General features: G+C 44.6%; 1 protein-coding gene across 1 annotated transcript in view; it reads right to left on the bottom strand.

The window, feature by feature from the left end:
- Positions 1-38: 38 nt before the first annotated feature.
- The window catches only part of wipf1b (WAS/WASL interacting protein family, member 1b), a 28,973-nt gene continuing 4,383 nt past the window's right edge, over positions 39-24,628 (bottom strand). The window contains exons 2-8 of the mRNA XM_084152799.1: positions 5,666-5,759; positions 5,254-5,383; positions 4,913-5,071; positions 2,766-3,542; positions 2,286-2,495; positions 1,965-2,078; positions 39-1,696 (exon numbers count right to left, since the gene is read on the bottom strand). Of these exons, the coding sequence (XP_084008925.1) occupies positions 1,644-1,696; positions 1,965-2,078; positions 2,286-2,495; positions 2,766-3,542; positions 4,913-5,071; positions 5,254-5,383; positions 5,666-5,722 (1,500 nt within the window). The 5' untranslated portion in view covers positions 5,723-5,759 and the 3' untranslated portion in view covers positions 39-1,643. The remainder of the gene's footprint in view (positions 1,697-1,964; positions 2,079-2,285; positions 2,496-2,765; positions 3,543-4,912; positions 5,072-5,253; positions 5,384-5,665; positions 5,760-24,628) is intronic.

Consider the following 24,628-nt stretch of genomic DNA (forward strand, 5'->3'; position numbering starts at 1 on the left):
AAAGCAACTAACTTCCTCTATAGTGTATGAGCCACAAGAAGTCTCAATTTCAACTTTATTCGCTTTATTTAGAAAATCCATTTGGAAATAGTTTGTTTTGTTTTACAATGAAAAGCTTCAGGAAGAAAATACACTGAAAGGCTGAAACAAAAGCAGTTGAATGCATCTAAAAAATAAGATAACTTCCTTTGAATCCAAAGTGCATAAAGCACTCGGTAGTACCATTGGAAATGTCATAGGGAACTAATCTCCCGTGGGCAGTTTGTGTAGCTGACCAAACTACGCAATATTTTACTTCTGGGTTAACAGAGACAACGAGGGCACAAGAGACAACAGAATTAATAATGAAAGAACACTGAAAGAAAAAATGTCCCCATGAGGAACGTCATTCATTATTCCTGTCACCTGAGGAGGAACTAACTTGAATGGTCCTCTTTTTAAAACGTTCCATTTCTGCTGGATGTTTCTGGCTGTTTGGTCTTTGGTAGTCTGTGGAAAGAGACTATGTCCTAGTGCAGCCGATTGTCTTTGGTCAAACACGCAACATGTTCATGCCATTTCCACATTCTCTCTTCAGAAATACATATTATCATCTTTACAGAACAGAGAAAACACTGAGGCCAAACATAGCCCTTACTCAGCATACATCCAGCATATTTTGATCCATTTTCATATCCTCCTAGCATACATTAAAACACTCGCAAATTCTATGAGCAAGCGCATTCGTATCATAACTTCAGCATCATGTATAACATTTTAATACATTTTAATGATTTACTTTCATAGGTCAACTATTGGATTGTCACTCTGCAAGTGGTTCTGAGACAAGCTTGATGTTAATATCAAGTAGAGGAGGCTACCCAGAGCAGCAGTACAGAAGCAGAAGATAATACTGTAACTGTATAGTCAAAGAAATAGTCAAATACATAACTTCGAAAATAAAAACAAATAATCCTTCCCAACAACTTAAATCCTACAAAGTAAAACTAACATCCTTCATGAGTGACAGTGACAGTTGTTTTCTTTCAAGGCAAAAATAAAACGTTCAATTTTCACCAAAAGTTCAATCAACACATACTGTAACACACAAGCGTCCATTTTGTCTCTACCTTGTAAAAAACAAAGTTCAAGACATGCCGTGAACTGCACATGACTGTGATAATCGTATGGGAAGTACCCTTTGACGGTTAGAATAATGTAACTTATATGCTATAGTTTGGTTGCCCTTTGGTAAAGACAGGCACAGCATTCAACATCATTGTTTTCCTTAAATCTCATAAAGATCCTTCATAACAAAACTGCATAAAAAAAAAGGCACAGTGAAAAATGATAAGAAAAGTAAACAGTTTCAACACTACATAGTGGAGCAAAACCAAATGCATAGCCTATAAAACGAGCCTCTGTTGCCACTTTGTTTGTTTGGGTGCTGTTCGTTAATGACAATATTTTGTAAACTCCAGGCAGAAATACGTGGTTGTGTGAGTCCCACTGCAAATATGGTCCATCCATGAGGTGCTATAAGCCTCATACACAGAGGCAGTGGGAGTTACAGACTTACATCCATGTACTCTGAGGGAGGGACAGATGGAGGGATGGATGGAGAGATGGATGAAGAGGAGATATCCCAAACATGACCCCCTCCTTCACCTGGGGATAGGGGGTAGCGGGGGCGCACCCCTCGACTTTTTATCTGAACCTGGACAGGAAAGAGGGAAAAGGAAGTCTGACATGTCAAGCAGGCTGTAAAGGACAGGAAGATACTCTGAAGGCACACTGACATGTCAAGCAGGCTGTAAAGGACAGGAAGATACTCTGAAGGCACATTTTAATACTTTCAGGAGGAAACAGACTTGGGTCAAATGAATACATGTATCAAACACTTGATTTAGCTTGGAGTTTGTTGAAGCGCAGCGCAAGTATTTGACATTTGACCCTGGTCTGGGAGGAAAGCCCTTGGTTCCTACCTCTGCCATCGGTCTTGGTCAACTTGCTCGGGTATGTCTTCTGACAGGACACGTAAGGCTCTGGGACAGGGAGGTCTGAGACAGGGTGGAACTGGAACCGGGCCTCCCAATCATCTGACAGAGAGAGAAACACAACTCTCAGTTGGGTCAGTTAAAGAGCTATATGTGACCAACTGGGTTCAAACCCGGGTCTCCTGGGCACCACAAAACTGTTAGCGCACTGAGCTAAAGCCAAGTCATTAACGATGGGAGCTAAGGGTGCATTAGGAAATAAGGTCTCAAGCACGGTTACTCATCACGAGTTCCTTCCGTTACACTCACCTACGTGTTGGTGATGGGAGTTCTGGAAGCCGTTGCCCATGGGGGGAGGTGGGGGAGGAGGGCCTCCTATGCCCGGTCGGTCTGGGGGTAGCGGGGGCCGGAGTCCCCCACGGGAGGGCTCTGCTCCCGGTCGGTTAGGAGGTGAGGGGACTGGAGATGACCTTATACTGCCTCCACGTGGACCTGAGGGGGGAGGGGGAGGGAGCGGGCCTGGGGGGGAAGAGGTTACACCACAGAGTTCAATACAACACTAGTTCTATATAATAGCATCATGTATATCATCTCTATAGGTCACATCATAGCTACATAAGATAACTACATTCCATCCAGTCTCAAAACACATACACTGTGTACTGATGTCTGAACAAACTGACCACAGAAAGGTTAGCTATGTTTGTAGCTGCTAAGCTAACCCAAAAAGAGACAGTGAACCTATCATTATGTGACCTGAGGGGAGACTGAAGGGCGCAGCATCCTTACCCGTCCGTCCTGAGGGGTTTTTACCCAGAGGGGGCGGCCTCTCACTTGGAGGGGGTGGCAGTGGCCCTGACCGGCCAGGTGGGGGCGCCGGTGCCAGTGAGTTGAGTGACAGGTTCCTCTGTGGTAGTCTGGGGGTGTGTTCGTCTCCTCCCGCAGGCGTAGGGGGCAGCATGGGAAGGCCCGGTCTGCCAGGAGGGAGAGGGGGAGCTCCACCGCCGCCGATGGGGGGCTGAGGGGAAGATGAGCTGGGGGGCTTGGAGTTGAAAGATGGTGAGGGTCCGTCTCTGAGTGTGGAGGGCCGGCGGCCCCCCAGGGGTGGGGGTGGGGGCCGGGGGTCCTCCGAGGGTCTGCCAGGGTGGGGGACTGGGGGTAGAGGGGGACGTCCACTACTGGGAACCGGAGGGGCCCCAAAGGAGGATTTGGGCCCAGGCGGGGCCCCTATAGGGCCAGGGGGAGGGGGCAGGCCTGGGTTTCTGCCTGCAAGGTTGGGTGGTGGAGGGGCCGGGGTTGAGCTGGGGGGCCGGGCTCCTCCTGGAACAGGCGGGGTCCCTCGGCTCTGGTTGGGCCGTGGGGTGTTGGGGACGGGGGGAGGGGGTCCGCCGGGGGTCTCTGGTCGCGGGGGGCCAGCCCGTCCCCTGGGGAGGTCGGGGGCGCTGCTCCGGGGAAAGGCTGGGGCCCCTTGGAACCGCGGAGGGCCAGCGGAGGGGCCCCCACCACCAAACGGTCTGGGGCCTGAGGAACGACCTCCTGGAGGTAGCATGGGGGGCCTAGGGCCTGCTGGGTAATAAGGGTTTCAAACATCACACACCTTGCCGATCATCATTTTGTCCTACATGGGGCTCCGGTTAAAAACAATCAACCAACTAGTGTCCTCTATGCATCACAGAAATATATGTAGCCTGGTGTGAGACCAGGTGAGAATTGGGGATAAGTTAGCGAGCCGGAACTCTCGATTAGCGAGCCGGTGTTCTGCCATGGATGATATCCATGGGCTGTACATTTGGTAAGCAACTTTTGTTTATTTTTCTGTAAATGTTTTACAGGTTTACGCAAGTAAACGTCAGCTATGTAAAACAATGGTTTGTATTGCAGTTTGTATTGCATCTTCAACGCTGTTGGGGGAAAAGCGGCTTGGGCTGGGGACAGGGTATAGCCCAGGAACTTTGAAAGGTATTGTAATGTGAATCGTGTCTTTTTCATAATGTTGTGTATTTAATAAAGTATTGAAGTTTTAATATTGCTATTTTATAAAGGAGCCAGGGTTATAATTATTGTTTATATTTTTCAGAGAATTGGTAAAGCCTTATCGCTGCTGTTATTGTTTGTGTCCCTTACATTAGGTAGGTTTTTTTGGTTTGTCTAGTCCGCCTGGGCAAATGAGCTGGTATTCGGGCAAAATATTTGGGATTGCCCTGGCGGGCGGACTAGTTGAATTTTCTTTGTTATATGTTTGTTTGTATGTTTTGTCAGTCCTCCAGGGCTGGCTGGTTTTAAGAGGGAACTATTTGGTTAGAGAGCAGAAGCAAGTTGTATGAATTTACGTGCGTGCTTTCGCATGCTAATTATCACCAGTGTGTCATCATCATCTTACAAAAAGAGTGTTATACTACAAAGAGTGTTTAATCACCAATGTGTTATCTTACAAAGAGTGTTTAATCACCAATGTGTTATCTTACAAAGAGTGTTTAATTTCCAGTGTGTTATACTACAAATAGTGTTTAATCTCCAGTGTGTTATACTACAAAGAGTGTTTAATCTCCAGTGTGTTATACTACAAAGAGTGTTTAACATGACAAGAGGAACTGATGATGCACAACCGGACTGAGTTCCTTTTCTGGGTGGGGTGGGGGGGGGGGGGGGGGGGGTCATGAATTGTATTATTGTTTTTTTATGTAATAACCTTGGCACTTTGGTTAACTCTGTGTGTGTCATTCATTTGACAGACCTGTAATTGACTTGGCCCGAGGACCGCCCCTCGTGTATAAAAAGGTGGCGCAGTACAGTTTACATATAGCAACACATATTACACCTGTTCAAGATAGTTATCATGGCTTATCTCAAACACGGCTACAAACCATATGAACACAACCTCAAGAGGCTGCTTCAGTACATCGTAGGTTGTTATTATACACATGATGGATTATTACCGTTGCTGGTCCCTCCTGAGGACCGAAGCTTGGGCATGCCTCCTGCGAAGAGACCTCCTAGTGCTGGACCTCCTCCTCCTCCTCCTCCTCCTCCTCCTCCACCACCTCCACCTCCACCTCCACCTCCACCTCCACCTCCACCTCCACCTCCTTTGGGTTCTGTGAAGTAAGGTATTGAATCTCTTTTTCCTCAGGCATAAGCATTTGAAATCGAATTATCTGCAGAAGGCCTTTGTAGGTTTCCAGTAGCTTCCACATTTCCTAATTGTTAAACTGAGGACGAGTACATTCTGAGTAAAGCCTTTAGAATACACACCAGCAACAAATACATGTTTACTCACTGTCAATGATGGGTTGACTCCTGTCATTGGTGACAGCCTTCTTCAGACGTGCACCTTTGCCGATATCAGACAGTAAGGCGTTTCTTCCTTGGACTTCATTCTTATTGAGCGACGGCTTCTTTGTGTTTGCCTGCGGATGTTCACAACATAAAACACAAACAAAGCATCCTGTTAGATAATACTATAGCATTACTATTATTAGTCAGAACTTTCCACTGTCACGTTAACTCATATTAGTGGTCCTCTGTAGCTCAGCTGGTAGAGCACGGCGCTTGTAACGCCAAGGTAGTGGGTTCGATCCCCGGGACCACCCGTACACAAAAAAAATTATGCACGCATGACTGTAAGTCGCTTTGGATAAAAGCGTCTGCTAAATGGCATATTATTATTATTATATCTTTGGCGTGCTTACCACAGCGAAGGTTGGGGGTGGGGGAGGGGCGGGGGGTGGTGGCGGGGGAGGAGGCATCTTCTCTCTCTTCAGCTACTATTTTACAGCTTCACCCCTGATGAAGAGAATACACAAAATCCATCCAATGAAATACTTCCTAAATATCCACACAAACAGTAGGCTTACACATGCTATATACATAACCAGACTGGACCGCAACAAACCTTCAGAGACATGGGAAAACACACTCAGAACGACACAACCCGCCAAACACACACACACACCTCTCCCAGTGGGCACAGACGTCAGTTCAACATCTAGTTTTGATTTACATTTGGTTGAGTTGTCAACTAACATGAATTCAACATGAAATCAAGAAAAAATTTCACCATATCATTGGATTAAGGATAAAAGTTGGGTGGGAAAAAATAAGACATTTCCTTAGGTTGATGACTGTTTTCAAATCCAATCCATTTTCCACTTTGATTCAATGTCATCACATTACATTTTTTTGTTGAAATTACGTGGAAACATTGTTGTTCCAACCAGTTTCTGCCCAATAGGCTTTCACCACAGTCCTTAAAAGCAAGCTGTGTGACTGCAGATACATACAGAATAGTCTTTGCACAGAAATAACAGGATGTATTGAAATAACTTGCAAAGTACTTGAGCTATAAAACCACAAGGGAAACAATCATATTGATCCAGAAACACTTCCTGGTACAGTAGACAGATGACAACCATCATCCAATCTAGGGCTGTCCCCGATTAAACAAAATCTTGGTCGACCGAGAGTCGTCGACCAATCGATTGGTAGAAATTTTAAAACGTGTATTTTTCCATATATATATATATATGTTTTTATAAAATCAACTATATGTAGGCTGTTGAGCTTGTCTGGTGCTTTAAGCACTGTGATTAAAAATGAAGACACACAAATTACTCAAGAGGGAGCTAGAGATCAATATAGCCTAACCAGAAGAAAGAAACCCTGTTCCTGACCCTCCTCCTCCCGCTGCTGCTGGCCTTCTCAGATTCTGCCCTTTAAGCTCCTGAAGTTGCTGGTAATAGGCTACACCAGCAGCAGGCAACCTTTTTCATTTGAAGTGTCAATTTATCATACAATTTCTATTGATTTCCGTGCCAGTTATGATTTTCATATGCACATTTTCGTGGAACAGTTTCATTTAATTTATAATAAAGTCTTCATATCTCAAAATAAATGTAATGTGGTTAACCAAAATTATATCTAAATGAAAATGATACAATTCTAAAAGTTACTTCTATTGCCATTTGCCAATATGTAAAAATAGCCTACATAAAGCCAACAAATAAAAACATTGCAGCCTGCAGGTAGAAAATATCCTGATGAAAATAAATCTCCTATAAATCACATTGGCTACACATGGTCTGTCTGCACCAAACCTGAATCATTGTATCAACTATTAACTTGGTCCAGCCCAAAGCTTGTGCTACCAAACTTGCAACATTGTATAAAATATTCGGACCATCAGAGTTTCCCGTGCCAGTGAGCTCCAGACAGACACATCTGTAGGCTATTTTTGCGCAAGGGATAAGAAGTAATCAGGTAGGCCTATTTGATGACTTTTCCACCGGATCAGAGCATGACACATTTTCCCCTTTCATGCTGAGTGGTTATCGGAAGGGAGAGAGCTGAAAATACTTTTTCAAATAGGCTAGGTGCATGTCCTTACTCAAGATTGACAGGAGCGCTCCAAACAAAAGACAATGAATGAATTGACAACTCGTAAATGGAATTAAATAAACCAACTTGTTTCTCACAAGTGTAGCCTAGGTTGTATGCTCTGCAAACAACGTGTCCACTCCTACAATGACAACGGTAAGACTGTAATAATAATATATTGACTGCATTAACAGAAATTACCGTAACCAAACAAACATTGTAGATGATAGATTATGGGAATTAACGGTAAAAGTACTACTGGGGATACTGGTGTGCCTCCGCAATAGCTCAGGAGTATTTCTGTCTGTAATAAAGCAATTCTGTAGGGGAAAACTCATTCTGACTGGCTGGGCCTGGCTCCCCAGTGGGTGGGCCTATGCCCTCCAAGGCCCACCCATGGCTGCACCGCTGCCCAGTCATGTGAAATCCATAGATTAGGGCCTAATGAATTTATTTCAATTGAATGTATCTGAGGGCCTTCAAAAGCGGGTTGCCCATCCCTGTTATAGATTAGCCCAGTCCATATGTGATTTACATTAGTTATAGACTAGCTCAGTATGCATGTGATTTACATTAGTTATAGACTAGCCCAGTCCATATGCATGTGATTTGCATTAGTTACCAGTCAATGAGAGAGAGATAGAGAGAGAGAGAGAGATGACAGTTTCAGCTGCAGAGGCCTCTAGCTTCCTGTCAATGTGGTCAACAGGAAGACCTGATACGAATGAGACCCAACTCACAGCCATCCTGTCTCTCCATCTCTCTAAAGTAGCACCTTTCTATCTCACTAAATCTCTCTACATCCACCTCTCTCTGCTAAAGTACATTTCTCTCTCTCTCTCGCTCTCTAAGGCAGCACCTTTCTATCAATCTCTCTAAGGCAGCACCTTGCTATCTCTCTCTAAGGCAACATCTTGCTATCTCTCTAAGGCAGCACCTTACTATCTCTCTAAGGCAGCACCTTGCTATCTCTCTCTCTCTAAGGCAGCACCTTGCTATCTCTCTCTCTAAGGCAGCACCTTGCTATCTCTCTCTCTCTAAGGCAGCACCTTTCTTTCTCTCTAAGGCAGCACCTTTCTATCTCTCTAAGGCAGCACCTTACAAAATAATTACAATTATAATTTAGTATTAACACTGGAGTGATAGATGTGCAAATAGAGATACTGGGGTGCAAATGAGCAAATAAATAACAATGTAAATAACAATATGGGGATGAGGTAGTTGGGTGGGCTAATTACAGATGGGCTGTGTACAGGTTCAGTGATCGGTAAGCTGCTCTGACAACTGATGCTTAAAGATAGTGAGGGAGATAAGTGTCTCCAGCTTCAGAGATTTTTGCAGTTCGTTCCATCATCACCAAATTCACTGAGAATGCATTACATAGGATGAAGAAAAAAATACTCAGAGCCGCAGAGTCATATTACTGTCCGTGGCTTTTGACAATTTCTTTGGAATCCTCATGTCTTACACATTGTTAGAAAAAAAAGGTTTGCTCCAAATCGGATGTTAGGTACTATATTTTCAAATGGCCAATTTGGATGCAATCAATTCAAATCAAATCAAATTTTATTTGTCACATACACGTGTTTAGCAGATGTTATAGCGGGTGTAGCGAAATGCTTGTGCTTCTAGCTCCGACAGTGCACTAATATCTAACAAGTAATATCTAACAATTCCGCAACATATACCTAATACACACAAAACTAGTAAGGAATGGAATTTAAGAAAATATACATACAGTGAGGGAAAAAAGTATTTGATCCCCTGCTGATTTTGTACGTTTGCCCACTGACAAAGAAATGATCAGTCTATAATTTTAATGGTAGGTTTATTTGAACAGTGAGAGTCAGAATAACAAAACAAAAATCCTGAAAAACGCATGTCAAAAATTTTAGAAATTGATTTGCATTTTAATGAGGGAAATAAGTATTTGACCCCCTCTCAATCAGAAAGATTTCTGGTTCCCAGGTGCCTTTTATACAGGTAACGAGCTGAGATTAGGAGCACACTTAAAGGGAGTGCTCCTAATCTCAGCTTGTTACCTGTATAAAAGACACCTGTCCACAGAAGCAATCAATCAATCAGATTCCAAACTCTCCACCATGGCCAAGACCAAAGAGCTCTCCATGGATGTCTGGGACAAGATTGTAGACCTACACAAGGCTGGAATGGGCTACAAGACCGTCGCCAAGCAGCTTGGTGAGAAGGTGACAACAGTTGGTGCGATTATTCGCAAATGGAAGAAACACAAAATAACTCTAAATCTCCCTCGGCCTGGGGCTCCATGCAAGATCTCACCTCGTGGAGTTGCAATGATCATGAGAACGGTGAGGAATCAGCCCAGAACTACACTGGAGGATCTTGTCAATGATCTCAAGGCAGCTGGGACCATAGTCACCAAGAAAACAATTGGTAACACACTACGCCGTAAAGGACTGAAATCCTGCAGCGCCCGCAAGGTCCCCCTGCTCAAGAAAGCACATATACAGGCCCGTCTGAAGTTTGCCAATGAACATCTGAATGATTCAGAGGAGAACTGGGTGAAAGTGTTGTGGTCAGATGAGACCAAAATCGAGCTCTTTGAAATCAACTCAACTCGCCGTGTTTGGAGGAGGAGGAATGCTGCCTATGACCCCAAGAACACCATCCCCACCGTCAAACATGGAGGTGGAAACATTATGCTTTGGGGGTGTTTTTCTGCTAAGGGGACAGGACAACTTCACCGCATCAAAGGGACGATGGACGGGGTCATGTACCGTCAAATCTTGGGGGAGAACCTCCTTCCCTCAGCCAGGGCATTGAAAATGGGTCGTGGATGGGTGTTCCAGCATGACAATGACCCAAAACACACGGCCAAGGCAACAAAGGAGTGGCTCAAGAAGAAGCACATTACATTCCTGGAGTGGCCTAGCCAGTCTCCAGACCTTAATCCCATAGAAAATCTGTGGAGGGAGCTGAAGGTTCGAGTTGGCAAACGTCAGCCTCGAAACCTTAATGACTTGGAGAAGATCTGCAAAGAGGAGTGGGACAAAATCCCTCCTGAGATGTGTGCAAACCTGGTGGCCAACTACAAGAAACGTCTGACCTCTATGATTGCCAACAAGGGTTTTGCCACCAAGTACTAAGTCATGTTTTGCAGAGGGGTCAAATACTTATTTCCCTTATTAAAATGCAAATCAATTTATAACATTTTTGACATGCGTTTTTCTGGATTTTTGTTTTGTTATTCTGACTCTCACTGTTCAAATAAACCTACCATTAAAATTATAGACTGATCATGTCTTTGTCAGTGGGCAGACGTACAAAATCAGCAAATACTCAAATACTTTTTTCCCCTCACTGTATATGGACAAGCAATGACTGAGCGGCATGGACTAAGATACAGTAGAATATAATAATAATAGAATAGGATGCAGTATATACATATGAGACGAGTAGTGCAAGATATGTAAACATTATTAAAGTGACTGTAAACATTATTAAAGTGACTAGTGTTCCATTTCTTAAAGTGGCCAGTGATTTCAATAGGCAGCAGCAGCCTCTAATGTGCTAGTGATGGCTATTTAACAGTCTGATGGCCTTGAGATAGAAGCTGTTTTTCATTTTCTCGGTCCCAGCTTTGATGCACCTGTACTGACCTCGCCTTCTGGATGATAGCGGGGTGAACAGGCAGTGGCTTGGGTGGTTGATGTCCTTGATGATCTTCTTGGCCTTCCTGTGTCATCGGGTGCTGTATGTGTCTTGGAGGGCGGGTAGTTTGCCCCCGATAATGCGTTTGGCAGACCGCACCACCCTCTGGAGAGCCTTGCGGTTGCGGGCGGTGCAGTTGCCGTACCAGGTGGTGATACAGCCCGACAGGATGCTCTCAATTGTGCATCTGTAAAAGTTTGTGAGGGTTTTAGGTGCCAAGCCGAATTTCTTCAGCCTCCTGAGGTTGAAGAGACTCTGTTGGGCCTTCTTCACCACACTGTCTGCGTGGGTGGACCATTTCAGTTTGTCGGTGATGTGTATGCCAAGGAACTTGAAGCTTTCCACCTTCTCCACTGTGGTCCCGTCGATGTGGATAGGGGGGTGCACCCTCTGCTGTTTCCTGAAGTCCACGATCATCTTCTTTGTTTTGTTGACGTTGAGAGGTTATTTTCCTGGCACCACACTCCCAGAGCCTTCATCTCCTCCCTGTAGGCGGTCTCGTCATTGTTGGTAATCAAGCCTACTACGGTTGTGTCGTCTGCAAACTTGATGATTGAGTTGGAGGCGTGCTTGACCACGCAGTCATGGGTGAACAGGGAGTACAGGAGGGGGCTGAGCTCGCACCCTTGTGGGGCCCTAGTGTTGAGGATCAGCGAAGTGGAGATGTTGTTTCCTACCTTCACTACGTGGGGGCGGCCCATCAGGTGGGATCAAATTATATTTCAAATTATATTTCAATAATTTAATGTTGCGGGAATGCTAATCTTATCTGTTTCTAACAACAGAAACGATTTTAGAACAATCTGAAATGGTGGGTGTGGAAATCCTCTCTCTTGTGCTTTTTGAGGTGGAACGACCCCCCCTAATCTCTCAGCCCACCTCCTGATGACTTCAACACCTTCTGAGAGGAACAAAGAGCAGTAGCGGAGGCCCATCTCTCCTCTCCAGCTCTCTCTAAGCCAGTGTGACACTGCAGTAGCCAGAAGAGCTGACGCTGTCCTTGAGATGACAACATGATACCACCACCTGTCCTCTAAACCACTGCATTCCACTGTTCCATTCCACTGTTCCATTCCAGTGATGGTTGGGATGCTGAAACTGTCCTGCCCAGAGACAATTGGCCTTCAGCTGTATCAGTCTGACATTGTTGTTTAAGGGTTGAGGGGGATTCCATCTATCACAATGTTCAGTCAATAAAGGAAGGACATGAGGTGTCTGAAAAGTATTTCATGAACTGAAAATTTCCCATATTAGTTTCAATAACGATTTTGAAACTGATGACATGGCTATATGGAGAAGTGTTCAACAACATCTAAAGGCCTTTGCAGACTGTACATCGGATTCAGTCTTTTACGATTATCACGTCACATTGAACGATGTTACCAAATTAAAATATTGATGTCAACCTGGCCAGATTCTACGATTTGTTTCAGTTCTGTCATCACATTCTACGATTGGCTTGAGAGGCTACGTCAGCTGACCTAGGCTACGTCAGCTGACCTAGGCTACGTCAGCTGACCTAGGCTACGTCAGCTGACCTAGGCTACGTCAGCTGACCTAGGCTACGTCAACTGCAGCGGTGTATTTGATCTGTGCATGTGCCAGCACCAGCAGCGCAAGCCTCTCTCTATGCACGAGTGAAGTGAGTTCGGAAAGTATGCATCTTAAAATAGTTCACATACAAACTTTTTATATACACTACCAGTCAAAAGTTTGGACACACCTACTCATTCAAGGGTTTTTCTTTATTTTTACATTGTAGAATGATACTGAATACATCAAAACTATGAAACAACACATATGGAATCATGTAGTAACCAAAAAAGTATTAAACAAATCAAAATATATGCTATATTTGAGATTCTTCAAATAGCCACTCTTTGCCTTGATGACAGCTTTGCACACTCTTGGCATTCTCTCAACCAGTTTCATGATGTAGTCACCTGGAATGCATTTCAATTAACAGGTGTGCCTCCTTAAAAGTTAATTTGTGGAATTTCTTTCCTTCTTAATGCGTTTGAGCCAATCAGTTGTGTTGTGACAAGGTAGAGGGGTATACAGAAGATAGCCCTATTTGATAAAAGACCAAGTCCATATTAATGGCAAGAACAGCTCAAATAAGCAAAGAGAAATGACAGTTCATCATTACTTTAAGACATGAAGGTCAGTCAATATGGAACATTTCAAGAACTTTGAAAGTTTCTTCAAGTGCAGTCGCAAAAACCATCAAGCGCTATGATGAAACTGGCTCTCATGAGGACCGCCACAGGAATGGAAGACCCAGAGTTACCTCTGCTGCAAGGATAAATTCATTAGAGTTACCAGCCTCAGAAATTGCAACCCAAATAAATGCTTCACAGAGTTCAAGTAGCAGACACATCTCAACATCAACTGTTCAGAGGAGACTGTGTGAATCAGGCCTTCATGGTCGAATTGCTGCAAAGAAAACACTACTAAAGGACACCAATAAGAAGAAGAGACACGAGCAATGGACATTAGATCGGTGGAAATTTGTCCTTTGGTCGGGAGTCCAAATAGGAGATTTTTGGTTCCAACCACCGTGTCTTTGTGAGACGCGGTGTGGGTGAACGGATAATCTCCGCATGTGTATTTCCCACGTAAAGCATGGAGGAGGAGGTGTTATGGTGTGGGGGTGCTTTGCTGGTGACATTGTCTGTGATTTATGTAAAATTCAAGGTACACTTAACCAGCATGGCTACCACAGCATTCTGCAGCGAATCGCCATCCCATCTGATTTGGGCTTAGTGGGACTATCATTTGTTTTTCAACAGGACAATGACCCAACACACCTCCAGGCTGTGTAAGGGCTATTTTACCAAGAATGAGAGTGATGGAGTGCTGCATCAGATGACCTGGCCTCCACAATCCCCCGACCACAACCCAATTGAGATGGTTTGGGATGAGTCGGACTGCAGAGTGAAGGAAAAGCAGCCAACAAGTGCTCAGCATATGTGGGAACTGGTGGAAAAGCTGCTTGAGAGAATGCCAAGAGTGTGCAAAGCCGTCATCAAGGCAAAGGGTGGCTATTTGAAGAATCTCAAATATAAAATATAATTTGATTTGTTTAACAATGTTTTGGTTACTACATGATTCCATATGTGTTATTTCATAGTTTTGATGTCTTCACTATTATTCTACAATGTAGAAAATAGTAAAAATAAAGAAAAACCCTGGAATGAGTAGGTGTATCCAGACCTTTGACTGGTACTGTATGTCCAAAACCAGAATCAAATAGGCTTCCCCAAAATAACATGTCGCTGTGGTAGAACGTTTATTTTGATTGGCGATTTTGTGCATTTATCAAAATCCCATCAGGAAGCCTGATTTCAGATGAATTTAGCCTAAACAAGGTTATTAGGGAAATCGTTCTTCTTGCACAGCATGTATGCGTTTAAACATATAATGCGTCGAACACATTATATTAATCTGGCTTAATAATAATAATAATATAATAACAATAACAATTCTAATAATATTAATACAATTATTAATATTAATTATCTTAATACTAATAATAATCCTGTGCACCTATTGGTCAGTCACCGGGATTGTCTCATAACACAAGCCACACTACACAATAAAATCCACTGCCAGAACTTTGTCGGAGCCTACGACCGCACATAGTGGTACTTAAAAATCGGCAGACCTAGAGCCTGTCACACTGAACGAGCCAAGACATCTGACAATCATTTACATTTAATCGTTTTCCTACGACGTGCCTCAGAGCTGGACAGCAGCCTCTAGTCTACACTACTCCTCATTGTTTAGCGATGAGCACCACCGACAAGCACCCCTCAAGCTAATATTAGATAAATAGCTCCCCATAATGACTCCATTGATATCATTGCCACAAGCAGAGAGCCATGAGACTGGAGGAAGATGTGGCCTGATACTGCAATGAGGAGCAGAGAGAGAGAGAGAGAGAGAGAGAGAGAGAGAGAGAGAGAGAGAGAGAGAGAGAGAGAGAGAGAGAGAGAGAGAGAGAGAGAGAGAGAGAGAGAGAGAGAGAGAGAGAGAGAGAGAGAGAGAGAGAGAGAGAGAGAGAGAGAGAGAGAGAGAGAGAGGGAGACACAGGGATAGAGAGACACAGGGAGAGAGAGAGAGAGACACAAGGGAGAGAGAGAGAGAGACACAGGGAGAGAGAGAGAGAGAGAGAGACACAGGGAGAGAGAGAGAGAGAGAGAGAGACACAGGGAGAGGAGAGAGAGAGAGAGAGAGAGAGACAGAGACAGAGAGAGAGAGAGAGAGAGAGACAGAGACAGAGACAGAGACAGAGACAGAGACAGAGACAGAGACAGAGAGAGAGAGAGAGAGAGAGAGAGAGAGAGAGACAGGGAGAGAGAGAGAGAGAGAGAGAGAGACAGGGAGAGAGAGAGAGAGAGACAGGGACAGGGAGAGAGAGAGAGAGAGAGAGAGAGAGAGAGAGAGAGAGAGAGAGAGAGAGAGAGAGAGAGAGAGGACACAGGGAGAGATAGAGAGAGAGACACAGGGAGAGAGAGAGAGAGAGAGAGACACAGGGAGAGAGAGAGAGAGAGAGAGAGACACGGGGAGAGAGAGAGAGAGAGACACAGGGAGAGGAGAGAGAGAGAGAGACACAGGGAGAGAGAGAGAGAGACACAGGGGAGAGGAGAGAGAGAGACACAGGGAGAGAGAGAGAGAGAGAGAGAGACACAGGGAGAGAGAGAGGACCACAGGGAGAGAGAGAGAGACACAGGGAGAGAGAGAGAGAGAGAGAGAGAGACAGGGAGAGAGAGAGAGAGAGAGACACAGGGAGAGAGAGAGACAGACACAGGGAGAGAGAGAGAGAGACACAGGGAGAGAGAGAGAGAGAGAGAGAGAGAGAGAGAGAGAGGATGAGAGAGAGAGAGAGAGAGAGAGAGAGAGAGAGAGAGAGAGAGAGAGAGAGAGAGAGAGAGAGAGAGAGGGAGGACACAGGGATAGAGAGACACAGGGAGAGAGAGAGAGAGACACAGGGAGAGAGAGAGAGAGACACAGGGAGAGAGAGAGAGAGAGAGAGAGACACAGGGAGAGAGAGAGAGAGAGAGAGAGAGACACAGGGAGAGGAGAGAGAGAGAGAGAGAGAGAGACAGAGACAGAGAGAGAGAGAGAGAGAGAGGACAGAGACAGAGACAGAGACAGAGACAGAGACAGAGACAGAGACAGAGACAGAGAGAGAGAGAGAGAGAGAGAGAGAGAGAGAGACAGGGAAGAGAGAGAGAGAGAGAGAGAGAGACAGGGAGAGAGAGAGAGAGAGACAGGGACAGGGAGAGAGAGAGAGAGAGAGAGAGAGAGAGAGAGACAGGGAGAGAGAGAGGGAGACACAGGGATAGAGAGAGGGAGACACAGGGAGAGAGAGACAGGGAGAGAGAGAGAGAGAGAGAGAGATGAGAGAGGAGAGAGAGATGAGAGAGAGAGAGAGAGAGAGAGAGAGACACAGGGAGAGATAGAGAGAGAGACACAGGGAGAGAGAGAGAGAGAGAGAGACACAGGGAAGAGAGAGAGAGAGAGAGAGAGAGACACGGGGGAGAGAGAGAGAGAGACACAGGGAGAGGAGAGAGAGAGAGAGACACAGGGAGAGAGAGAGAGAGACACAGGGAGAGAGAGAGAGAGACACAGGGAGAGAGAGAGAGAGAGAGAGACACAGGGAGAGAGAGAGACACAGGGAGAGAGAGAGACACAGGGAGAGAGAGAGAGAGAGAGAGAGAGAGACAGGGAGAGAGAGAGAGAGAGAGACACAGGGAGAGAGAGAGACAGACACAGGGAGAGAGAGAGAGAGACACAGGGAGAGAGAGAGAGAGAGAGAGAGAGAGAGAGAGAGAGAGAGAGAGAGAGAGAGAGAGAGAGAGAGAGAGAGAGAGAGAAGGGAAGGGTGATGATTCAGCTGTAGAGAGAACCACATGGCTACTGCTGTTCTCACTGTCATAACCCCATGTCTGTTTACATGTTGTTTCTCTGGAACTACAATGACTATGTAGACAAGAGAACAGCAGTGGGCCAAGCTACTCTGTTTTCATTCTGGTGGACTCTACCCTGCAGTCCTGGTTTCTGCTAGTCAGGAAAACTACCACACTATAGTCAGAGTGATATTCCAGGCTAAGGTTTCTCCTGCTGAGAGATATTCAGAGGGGATTCCAGGCTAAGGTTTCTCCTGCTGAGAGATATTCAGAGGGGATTCCAGGCTAAGGTTTCTCCTGCTGAGAGATATTCAGAGGGGATTCCAGGCTAAGGTTTCTCCTGCTGAGAGATATTCAGAGGGGATTCCAGGCTAAGGTTTCTCCTGCTGAGAGATATTCAGAGGGGATTTCAGGCTAAGGTTTCTCATGCTGAGAGATATTCAGAGGGGATTTCAGGCTAGGTTTCTCCTGCTGAGAGATATTCAGAGGGGATTCCAGGCTAAGGTTTCTCCTGCTAAGAGATATTCAGAGGGGATTCCAGGCTAAGGTTTCTCCTGTTGAGAGATTGGGTTGGGGTTGGACTGGAGCCTGGTCAGGGTTGGGGTTGGACTGGAGCCTGGTCAGGGTTGGGGTTGGACTGGAGCCTGGCCAGGGTTGGGGTTGGACTGGAGCCTGGTCAGGGTTGGGGTTGGCCTGGAGCCTGGTCAGGGCTGTGGTTGGACTGGAGCCTGGTCAGGGTTGGGGTTGGACTGGAGCCTGGTCAGGGTTGGGGTTGGACTGGAGCCTGGTCAGGGTTGGGGTTGGCCTGGAGCCTGGTCAGGGTTGTGGTTGGACTGGAGCCTGGCCAGGGTTGGGGTTGGACTGGAGCCTGGTCAGGGTTGGGGTTGGACTGGAGCCTGGTCAGGGTTGGGGTTGGACTGGAGCCTGGTCAGGGTTGGGGTTGGCCTGGAGCCTGGTCAGGGTTGGGGTTGGACTGGAGCCTGGCCAGGGTTGGGGTTGGACTGGAGCCTGGTCAGGGTTGGGGTTGGACTGGAGCCTGGTCAGGGTTGGGGTTGGACTGGAGCCTGGTCAGGGTTGGGGTTGGACTGGAGCCTGGCCAGGGTTGGGGTTGGACTGGAGCCTGGTCAGGGTTGGGGTTGGACTGGAGCCTGGCCAGGGTTGGGGTTGGACTGGAGCCTGGTCAGGGTTGGGGTTGGACTGGAGCCTGGCCAGGGTTGGGGTTGGACTGGAGCCTGGTCAGGGTTGGGGTTGGACTGGAGCCTGGTCAGGGTTGGGGTTGGACTGGAGCCTGGCCAGGGTTGGGGTTGGACTGGAGCCTGGTCAGGGTTGGGGTTGGATTGGAGCCTGGTCAGGGTTGGGGTTGGACTGGAGCCTGGCCAGGGTTGGGGTTGGACTGGAGCCTGGTCAGGGTTGGGGTTGGACTGGAGCCTGGTCAGGGTTAGGGTTGGGGTTGGACTGGAGCCTGGTCAGGGTTGGGGTTGGACTGCTGCTAGCGACACATGACTCCTCCTGTGGGACTGTGGACACTTTGAAGTAGCACAAGTAGGGGGTGCACATACATAAATACACACACATATGCTTCAGTTTAGACACTATTAAAATGGCTGCTGCGCTTTGAACCCCCCCCCCCCCCCCGGCAAGGTACCTCATTAGGGTTAGCAGCAGACACACTTAGTAACACACACACCACCGTTAGCAGTTAAAGAGGTGAATAAACTGACTGGAGACAACATCACTGTTCACACATTACATTATGGTTCTACTTCAATTCAGCAAAACTATTCTCAAAACTTTATGACAACATTTGTTAAAGGAATAGCAATACTGGAGAGAGAGCATAGTGGCAGTGGCAGAGCAGAGGACATCCGGTGACGTTGCCAAAAACATCTTAAACCCCCCATCCCCGGGACCTGTTGTACCTAAAGGGGATGTGGGTGGGATTGCTTCTCTCACAGAACTGGACAGTATAATACGGGAGTGTGTGTGTGTGTATATATGAGTGTAAGCATGTGCATGTGTCCGAGTGTGTGTGTTTGTGTCTGTGCATGCATTTGGTGTGTGTGTGTGTGTGTGTGTGTGTGTGTGTGTGTGTGTCTGGGCAGAGAGAAGCCGTGCTGAGTAGCTAAGCTAACATCCTGTACAGGACGATAGATAGAGTAGAGTGGTGTGACAATACTGACCCACACAGAGGAGACTTTAAATAAAACCTATACAACATTACCAGACAATGCTGACCCACACAGAGGAGACTTTAAATAAAACCTATACAACATTACCAGACAATGCTGACCCACACAGAGGAGACTTTAAATAAAACCTATACAACATTACCAGACAATACTGACCCACACAGAGGAGACTTTAAATAAAACCTATACAACATTACCAGACAATACTGACCCACACAGAGGAGACTTTAAATAAAACCTATTCAACATTACCAGACAATACTGACCCACACAGAGGAGACTTTAAATAAAACCTATACAACATTACCAGACAATACTGACCCACACAGAGGAGACGTTAAATAAAACCTATACAACATTACCAGACAATACTGACCCACACAGAGGAGACTTTAAATAAAACCTATACAACATTACCAGACAATGCTGACCCACACAGAGGAGACTTTAAATAAAACCTATACAACATTACCAGACAATACTGACCCACACAGAGGAGACTTTAAATAAAACCTATACAACATTACCAGACAATACTGACCCACACAGAGGAGACTTTAAATAAAACCTATACAACATTACCAGACAATACTGACCCACACAGAGGAGACTTTAAATAAAACCTATTCAACATTACCAGACAATACTGACCCACACAGAGGAGACTTTAAATAAAACCTATTCAACATTACCAGACAATACTGACCCACACAGAGGAGACTTTAAATAAAACCTATACAACATTACCAGACAATACTGACCCACACAGAGGAGACTTTAAATAAAACCTATACAACATTACCAGACAATACTGACCCACACAGAGGAGACTTTAAATAAAACCTATACAACATTACCAGACAATGCTGACCCACACAGAGGAGACTTTAAATAAAACCTATACAACATTACCAGACAATACTGACCCACACAGAGGAGACTTTAAATAAAACCTATACAACATTACCAGACAATACTGACCCACACAGAGGAGACTTTAAATAAAACCTATACAACATTACCAGACAATACTGACCCACACAGAGGAGACTTTAAATAAAACCTATACAACATTACCAGACAATGCTGACCCACACAGAGGAGACTTTAAATAAAACCTATACAACATTACCAGACAATACTGACCCACACAGAGGAGACTTTAAATAAAACCTATACAACATTACCAGACAATACTGACCCACACAGAGGAGACTTTAAATAAAACCTATACAACATTACCAGACAATACTGACCCACACAGAGGAGACTTTAAATAAAACCTATACAACATTACCAGACAATGCTGACCCACACAGAGGAGACTTTAAATAAAACCTATACAACATTACCAGACAATACTGACCCACACAGAGGAGACTTTAAATAAAACCTATACAACATTACCAGACAATACTGACCCACACAGAGGAGACTTTAAATAAAACCTATACAACATTACCAGACAATACTGACCCACACAGAGGAGACTTTAAATAAAACCTATACAACATTACCAGACAATGCTGACCCACACAGAGGAGACTTTAAATAAAACCTATACAACATTACCAGACAATACTGACCCACACAGAGGAGACTTTAAATAAAACCTATACAACATTACCAGACAATACTGACCCACACAGAGGAGACTTTAAATAAAACCTATACAACATTACCAGACAATACTGACCCACACAGAGGAGACTTTAAATAAAACCTATACAACATTACCAGACAATACTGACCCACACAGAGGAGACTTTAAATAAAACCTATACAACATTACCAGACAATACTGACCCACACAGAGGAGACTTTAAATAAAACCTATACAACATTACCAGACAATGCTGACCCACACAGAGGAGACTTTAAATAAAACCTATACAACATTACCAGACAATGCTGACCCACACAGAGGAGACTTTAAATAAAACCTATTCAACATTACCAGACAATGCTGACCCACACAGAGGAGACTTTAAATAAAACCTATTCAACATTACCAGACAATGCTGACCCACACAGAGGAGACTTTAAATAAAACCTATACAACATTACCAGACAATGCTGACCCACACAGAGGAGACTTTAAATAAAACCTATACAACATTACCAGACAATGCTGACCCACACAGAGGAGACTTTAAATAAAACCTATACAACATTACCAGACAATGCTGACCCACACAGAGGAGACTTTAAATAAAACCTATACAACATTACAAGACATTCCTAGAAGAAGGGCAGAGGATGCACACTTCCCACTCAACTTCCACACTGAGGTAATTAGTCTAAGGCAGAGGTCATCAGCCTTTTCTGAGTCAAGATCACTTTGAGGCAAAATGCAAGAGATCTACCACTCAGATATTTTTTAAAACATGACTTAAAAAACACAAGCCTATGCAACATTAACCAATTAAAAACAGTTATGTAGCAATGAGGTTTGTGCAGTAAGCTATAGGCCCAATGCATCATCACTGCATATTGGCTATGCTTGAATTGCCCTGCCAATGTTGTCCTTCTCAGACCATTTAGAAATGATATTTCAACATTTGCGGTACTGTATATGATCACACTGGTAACATATCATTGGTTGTATAACTTGTGAGGCATAATCATTTACTTCCTTATTTTACTGGACTGATGTGATGCATCTGATGGTCAGTCTGAGGGGAGGGAGGGAGCAGCGGTGAGGCTGCCTCTCACCTGACTCACCGTCTCTCCTCTCTCCCTCCCTCCTCTGAGAAAACGCAGTCTTCCAGCTGATGACGAAACTTAAAAGATGCACTATGCAGAAATCGCTCCGCCATTTCCTGGTTTCTAAAATTCTAAATAGTTATTTCAGTTTATGTGACAAAACAAGCAATTATAGTGTAGAGAATCATTGTACTATCTAAACCGCTGTGAAATATATTTTCCATAACCAAAAATACTGTATTTTTTCAGCTGGTGTACAAAACCGAAAGTAAGACGCAAAAACTAAGAATGGGAAGCACAGAAAGAGCACATAGAACAGATCTACCGCTTCTTAGACTTGCTTTCAATGACAATGACAGATCTATAAAAACACATTTCTATGTGAATTTGGTCGGGTCACCTAAAACGTTATATATTGCAGCTTTAAGTCTAATTAATTTCTGCCTCATGCACCAGTTCCTGTTGTTACTCCAATGACCAGAGAAAGTGAAATATCCCTCGATATTAAAAGATACACAAGCCGCTAATAATAACAAAGCAAGCTTATTGAAACACTTTGCTATACTCATTCATTGCAGCTTCAGTGCTGGTTGTAGTGTGTGTGGAAGTAGGGAGAACGCTCATTTTATGGCTTGTAAAAGTGTTGAACAAAGTGTTGAACAAAGTGTTGACACAGTGTTGAATAACAACTTAAACAGGAAGTTACTCATAACAACAGCAGCTCTTTGCTGTATTCGTTGAGTCTCTCTCTAGTCATGGTTTTAAACGTTTTGAAATCTCACATTATCAACTTTGCTGTGCGTTCGAGGCTTCTTTTTACAGGTCTATGGCTCGAGGAAACTGTGCAGACATGGTAATCTGAGCTATCTGATTGACCAGCGGTAGGCCTGTAAGTGCACTTGATTTGCTCTCTGGGCCTGCCGGGTAGGCAGAGTTCTACCTTCAGACACATGAAATGATTCAAAATGGGAACACTTTGCCTTCCCGGGCTGCTGAATCAAGTGCACCTAACGCCAACAGAGCAAAAAAAAAAAAGGCTTTATCGTCGTTGTTTTTTACAGAAACGTTTGGTGATCGACTAGGAATGCCTTGGAGATCAACCAGTCCATCGTGATTGACCGGTTGGTGACCACTGGTCTAACGATTGAAAACAGGGATAGTTTGGAATTTCTTCCCCAGAGTCAGATGAACTCGTGGACACCATTTTTTAAGTCTCTGCGTCGAGCGTGAAGGAACTTAGAGGTCGTTTCGCGAGCATGATAGCTGTTCCCGTTGACTTCTAGTCATTGCGCTTCACAGTCCCCAGGTCCAGAACAAATTCTAGGAAACGTACAGTATTATACAGAGCCATGATTACATGGAACTCCCTTCCGTCTCATATAGAGCAAGTGAACAGCAAACCTGGTTTAAAAAAACTAATAAAGCAACACCTCATGGCACAACGCCTCTCCCCCATGTGACCAAATATGTGTATGTACTGGTGGATGAGCGCTCACACACACAATTATTCTTTAGTTGTATTGTTTCTTTTTTCTATGTGTGTACATGTGTCTTTAGTTGTAGTGAATGTTTTTATATAGAAGTCTATAATGTCTATGTTGATGTTTTAAATGTATGTCAATTGTAAAGTATTTTTGTCTGTAAGGTCTTTTTCGTTACGTGTCAGACCCCAGGAAGACTAGCTGTCACCATTGGCGTCGGCTAATGGGGATCCTAATAAAATCATAAGACAGTTCTGCCTACATCAACAAACTATCCTTTTAAAAAGACAGTTCTGCCTACATCAACAAACTATCCTTTTAAAAAGACAGTTCTGCCTACATCAACAAACTATCCTTTTAAAGAAAGTTCTGCCTACATCAACAACATTTCTGGCAAAGTGCAGCCACTAATGTTCCTCAGAAAGACAGGAAACAAAGTCACAAGTCAAATTCACACTTCAATGATTCCCTTTTCCTCCATTACATAGCTGTCAAACAGAACACCAACACTGAGGAGAAATCTGAGGAGAAATCTCTGCCAAATAGAAAGAACAGGAGCTGAGCTAGGCCTATGGAAAAATATCACATGTTGTATGAATGTATCAAATGGATTACCACAATATATAAAACAACTATTACATATACTCACGGAAGTTGTGCCCAGAATGGTGACAGCAAATTAAGATTCTCTTAGGTAGCTCTCGAAATCAATCTTCCAAAAAACAGGCAAAGAAATGGTACACACACAGTTACAGCGGTAGGTGTTAACTTCCTTAATTAGTTTCCCTTCCTAGCACTCTTTACACATTAGAGAAGTCACAGTTCCACATTTAGTCCGACCCCCATGCTACCGTATTTCACTTCCTCATCTTGCTGTGTCATGACCGAACAGGGAAGAGAGAGGGGCAGCAGTGAGACAGCTACAGAACCTCTCATCTCTCTCTCACAGTCGCACAGTCGTCTGAGCTGAGTATCAGTTTTACAATACTTACAGGGCGACTCCCCTCCCTCTCTCTCTCTCTCACTCCCTATGTAGTTTGTCCTCTCCTGTTAAAGTCAAAACCTCACCTCTCATCTAAGGCTCTCACAGTCACACCGTCATGTGAGCATCACAGGGCTAATTCTTCTCCTCTCTCCCTCTGAAGTCTGTCTTCTGATGCAAATAGAGGAGAGGAGAGTCTTCAGAGAGCTGCTGCTGGCTGCTGTCGAGAGAGAGAGAGAGAGCTCTCCTCTCCTGCTAGAATAGCTTTACTCAGAGTCAGAACCACTTCCTGTGTTCAGCATTCAGTCATACTTCC

This window comes from Coregonus lavaretus, assembly GCF_964263955.1.
Source record: "Coregonus lavaretus genome assembly, chromosome: 35".
Lineage (NCBI taxonomy): Eukaryota > Metazoa > Chordata > Actinopteri > Salmoniformes > Salmonidae > Coregonus > Coregonus lavaretus.